This window comes from Blennius ocellaris, assembly GCF_963422515.1.
Source record: "Blennius ocellaris genome assembly, chromosome: 12".
Taxonomy (NCBI): Eukaryota; Metazoa; Chordata; class Actinopteri; order Blenniiformes; family Blenniidae; genus Blennius; species Blennius ocellaris.
In genome coordinates this window covers 28,918,430-28,923,429 of record NC_137661.1, presented here as the reverse complement: position 1 = coordinate 28,923,429, position 5,000 = coordinate 28,918,430, and the positions used below count along the sequence as shown (strand labels likewise).

The 5,000-nt window shown below is 49.0% G+C and overlaps 1 protein-coding gene across 2 annotated transcripts in view; it reads right to left on the bottom strand.

Annotated features, from left to right (window-relative positions):
* Positions 1-1,419: 1,419 nt before the first annotated feature.
* Positions 1,420-5,000, bottom strand: part of cpeb2 (cytoplasmic polyadenylation element binding protein 2) — a gene marked incomplete at its 3' end in the record, with an annotated part of 11,099 nt that continues 7,518 nt past the window's right edge. For both annotated transcript variants that reach the window (XM_080505973.1, XM_080505972.1), the window contains exons 6-11: positions 4,660-4,818; positions 4,487-4,576; positions 3,505-3,623; positions 3,309-3,423; positions 2,911-3,092; positions 1,420-1,647 (exon numbers count right to left, since the gene is read on the bottom strand). In XM_080505973.1, coding sequence (XP_080362099.1) covers positions 1,420-1,647; positions 2,911-3,092; positions 3,309-3,423; positions 3,505-3,623; positions 4,487-4,576; positions 4,660-4,818 — 893 coding nt within the window. The remainder of the gene's footprint in view (positions 1,648-2,910; positions 3,093-3,308; positions 3,424-3,504; positions 3,624-4,486; positions 4,577-4,659; positions 4,819-5,000) is intronic.

The window sequence follows — 5,000 nt, the reverse complement described above, 5'->3', positions numbered from 1 at the left end:
CCTGGACACCTGGACGCCTGACGCCTGGACACCTGACGTCTGGACGCCTGACGCCTGGACACCTGGACGCCTAACGCCTGACGCCTGACGTCTGGACGCCTGTTTCCAGAGCGTCAAGGAGAACACACACACACACACACACACACACACACACACACACACACACACACACACACACACGTTTGTCTGTTTCCCTACAGTCTGTTGTGCTGCATGCGGTCCACTGGGGGGCGCTGCAGCATATTAAGACTTGTGGATGGACGGAGACACTGACAGGCTCACAGACACGAACCACCGACCGCCAGCCGGTTTCTCACCTCCATTGTCTTGTTTTTCATTAAAGCGTCACAGAAAGAAGCGTCCATTACCAACAACCAGTGTTTGTAGTGTCAATATGTCAACGGATCAAACAACAGAGAAACATCAAAGCATGCAAGTTTAAATAGATATTCTTTTTTTCAACTTTTCTTTTTTTGTTTTCATCTGGGTTTTCCCCTCTTCGGCTGCAGTAATTGACAATCATGCTACTTATTTAGAGAATTTACTCTTATTTTGGATTGAGACTCAGTGGTTTGTTTATAAGCTTCTTCTTTCCTCGGGTTATTGAATTCCTCACGTCTGCCCCCACTGCAGTTCCTCTGACACCGTTCAGGTTATAAATGGCATTAAATATAATACCTACACATTTAATATATATATGTATGTATATATGTATATATGCATGTGTTCGTATGTAAACAAACACATGCATAGCAGCAAAGCTTGTTTGAGTATATATGTTGAATATACTGAGCAGAAGCTCTACGGGTCAGTACAGCACAAAAATAACATCTTTCTGTGTTTCTGAGATAAATTATTTACGGAGGAATTCTGTCAATTTTAAGTCTCCCAAACTTTGGTTAATGACGTGGGGTCGGAGAATCCAGTGGTTTCTAGTCAGTCTTCGGTCCCAGAAAGGAGTGTGCAGCTAGCAGCTAGCAGCTAACAGCTAACAGCTAACAGCTAGCAGCAGCAGACTGACAGACAGGCGCATTCCTGGATCTACTTTAAATCCCACATACAAAAATAAAAATACCAAAAAAAAAAGCTGCAAAAATGAATCTCTTCCTCTTCTTCTTCTTCTTTTTTTTTGTATCTCCTCTTAGAAAAGATGAAAGAACCACAAAAGAGTTGTAGAGTGTCAGAGCCTGAGATGTGAGGGGGTTTTGGTGAAAGTTGAGGCTTGTGGTGTTTGGCTGCTACGAAAGATTATATATATATATATATGTGTGTGTATATGTGTGTGTGTGTGTGTGTATAGTATTACATACTTGATTACACTGATAGCTCAGGAGAGCAGGGGAGTCAGAGCAAAGCTCGTTTTGCTGTTAGCTTCATTTCCCCGTCGCGCCGCGGCGATGTGGGCGGGGCCCAGCGTCTTTAATTCCAGCGGAAGTGAATCTGCCGCGGCCGGTCGGCGCCTTCCTTCACCAGCGGCTTGTGGAACTCGCGGCCGGCGCGCGAGTGGATGTTGGCCCAGCAGAACTCGCAGTAGTACTGCAGACAGGTGACGTTAGCGCAGAAGAAGGGAGCAAACTTCCCGCCGCAGCGGGCGCCCTGGCACTCGTCACACAGCTGGTCGTCCAGGACGTAAGGCTTCACCTCCACCTGTGGACACACCCACCGGGGACACGTCACTACGTTTGCTCTCTGAGTGCTGTCATACAACGACCTTACTGTCAGGCCATCACATCACTGGCACAGTGCTAGCCCTGCTAGCCCTGCTAGCCCTGACTGGAACACCACCGCACACTCCTGGTGGGACCGTACATGTCAATGAGGTGTGGGAGCGAAGTGACATAAACACTGTTCAACCTCTTTCTCCTGGTATGAGACTGATGTTTTGAAAACTGCCCATTTTAACAAGGCCCACATTTAGGAAAAGGCTTTTCCAAGCAGATCTTCTGAAATAACTTTTTTCATGAAGACAATTCAGAATCACATTAATGAAACAATAACGTGGTATTTAAAACTGTTAAATATACATAGAACAGATGTTTCCATACAGTTTTATACATATATATAGGCTATAGAGAACAGATTGCTGTCGCGCTCTGACGTTCCTCCTCGCTGCATCTGAACACAAAACATCAACCTTGTGTTTCCTCACACAGATCCAGCTCCTGCAGCTGATTTGCCGTCGCCCTGCTATGAATCACCAAGTGGCTCTAAAACAACGATGCCGGCCCAAAGGAAATTGTGGGCTTTTCTAGATTTTCCTCTCAGTTTCTATTGAAAGAGGTGATATTGTAACACAAACAAAACAAAAAATTACTTTTTTTAAATGTGTCGTTATCATTCACATACTTTATAATCCACACTGTTGTAGGAGCGTCATGGCAGTGTCCATATATATATACACACACACACACACACACACACACACACACACACACACACACACACACACACACACACACACACACACACACACACACACACACACACACACACACACACACACACACACACACACACACACACAAGCTGACAGAAATTCAATGGAGTAATTCACTGACTCACTGCTGCCCCCTAATGCCTCAAAGCAATATTACTTAAAAGTTGCGTCCTGCACCTTAAATGCTTCCTTGTGTATAGTTTATGAAAAACAAACGACAAACAAAAACACTCTTTTTCAGGGACGGTCAAATGTTTGATGGCTCCAGAAAAGCAGTTTTTGCCATTAGAGGCGTATTGAAAGAGAATTTGTGAAACGCTACTGGAAGATGGCGCCTGAATGCAGCTCTAAGCTAATCCAATGGCCCTGCAGTGCAGAATGACTGTACAGCTCCTACATTGCAAAGCTGCATGAGACATTCCCCGGATGACCAGCTTCATAAAGACTTTCTGACAAGTGCAAAAAGCTCGTACCCGCTTGTCAATGTCGCCATGCTGCAGCTGGACGAATCTGGCGCTGATGGCGGCGATGTAGCTCTGCTGGTTGGAGAACGCTACTCGTCCCGCCCCCTTGGGATACTTGAGCTCTGGATCGGTGTCAATCCCTGCGTAGCACACTCCCCCGTAGAGACGGTCCATGATCATGGCCAGCTCAACTGGTCGAAAGGGGGAAAAGCAGGAAAGATCAAAGTACGTGGGTGAACCAATGAAGAGAAGCCGTGGGAAGCGGTGAGGCGGTTTTGTAACAGGAAGCGAGTCCAACTGTGGCTGAGGACGTGATCAAACTTTCGCTTTTCACGTCACACCCTGCAAGCACACAGCTGGCGAAGCATTCCTCTTTACCAAGCCAACAACGACTGGAGGGTACTGACTGGCTCTCAGGGGACGGGGGACTCCTCCCACAAAGATGGTCTTGCGGGGATCGAGAGGCTGAGATCCGTCCATCACGAAGTCGCTGTCACTCAGGTTCCAGGGCCGGATTTGCACCTGGGGACAAAACCAAGGTGAAGAAAACCTGTGGCGTCGTAGAAAGTGTGGGTGACGTCCTCCGACTGCTTCAGGACTCACGGGTTTGTCCTTGATGGTGGGACTGGAGACACACAGGTAGAGCTTCCCGTCCTCCTCCATGCAGGCTTCGATCAGGGCCTGCACCGAGCTCTCCTCCTGGAACAGCAGGAAGGCGTAGCCTGCAGCAGAAACACCATCAGCACCATCACCTCACGTCTCACACTGGACCGGTTCGTCCTGACGGACTGAAGGTGCCTACATTTCCCAGAGGGACCCTGATCAATACTAGATCATCCGTGACTAAAATACAATCCGGACACAACTTCACTCTTAATGTTGACGAACACTTTTCCAGTTGTTTCCACTTCCCCTCATCACAAATCTTGGCTTGTTCTTCTACCAAGTCCTCTCAGCATCAGCAGGAGAGTCTTTCTTCTTCCATCTGAAGACCACTGCTGTCCTCCGCCACGTCTGTCCTTCACTCTGTGATCATACGTCTACGTTTCACCAATAAACACTCCATAAGTTCTGACTTGTCCTCAACTCACACTCGTGACTGAACCTCTGCTGTCCTCCACAGATTTCACTCGCGTCCTCATCCACCACACCTTAAAACCCTGGTCGTAACAAAACGACGCCACCCGACCTGCGTGAACGATCTGAGACGACTCGTCGCCGTCCACCTCCTCAAATCCTCAAACCTCTTGGTTCCACGTGACCCTGACATCTTCTGATTCTCATGGTGAGTCTCTGAGTCACGGTTCAGTCTCAACGTCTCAACGTCTCAACGTCTCAACGTCTCAACGTCTCAACGTCTCAACGTATCAACGTATCAACGTCTCAACGTCTCAACGTCTCAACGTCTCAACGTATCAACGTATCAACGTCTCAACGTATCAACGTATCAACGTATCAACGTCTCAACGTCTCAACGTCTCAACGTATCAACGTCTCAACGTCTCAACGTCTCAACGTATCAACGTCTCAACGTCTCAACGTCTCAGCACCTCGCTGATGTCGAGAGAGTCTGTAGCGTCTGTACCTTTGGGAGGGAAGTAGGACTTGCTCTCGGCCTTGTGTGGCCAGTCCACCACCAGGTGGCCGAAGCGCCGGAAGCTGGAGGTTATTTCATCTGAGGAAGTTACAGGAGGGACTGATGAGGGTCGATGGAGGACAGGAGCTGGCAGAACAAGGTGGTCACGTCAGAGTTCTGACCTTCGTCTATGTCGGGAGGAAGACCTCCAACGAACACCTTGCGAGAGAAGCGCTCGATCCGCTCGCCGTTCTGGTGGGGGTAACAGGCCGGGGAGCCCAGGACCCCCTGCTGGCCGTCGTCCAGGAGGTGGTCGTCGATGGGGAAGAGGGAGGAGCGACCTGGAGCACAGAGAGCAGGTCAGGTCACTGCAAGCCTCGTGTTAAACAAACACACCCACAAACAGCCCCAGTCAGTCCCTCTGCCTCCCTTCTGCCCCCTGCTGGGCAGGAACTCTCCCAGAGGAGCAGCTGGTTCAATATCTGCTTTCACTGCAGTTCATCCCCGAACCACTGGGGGACCA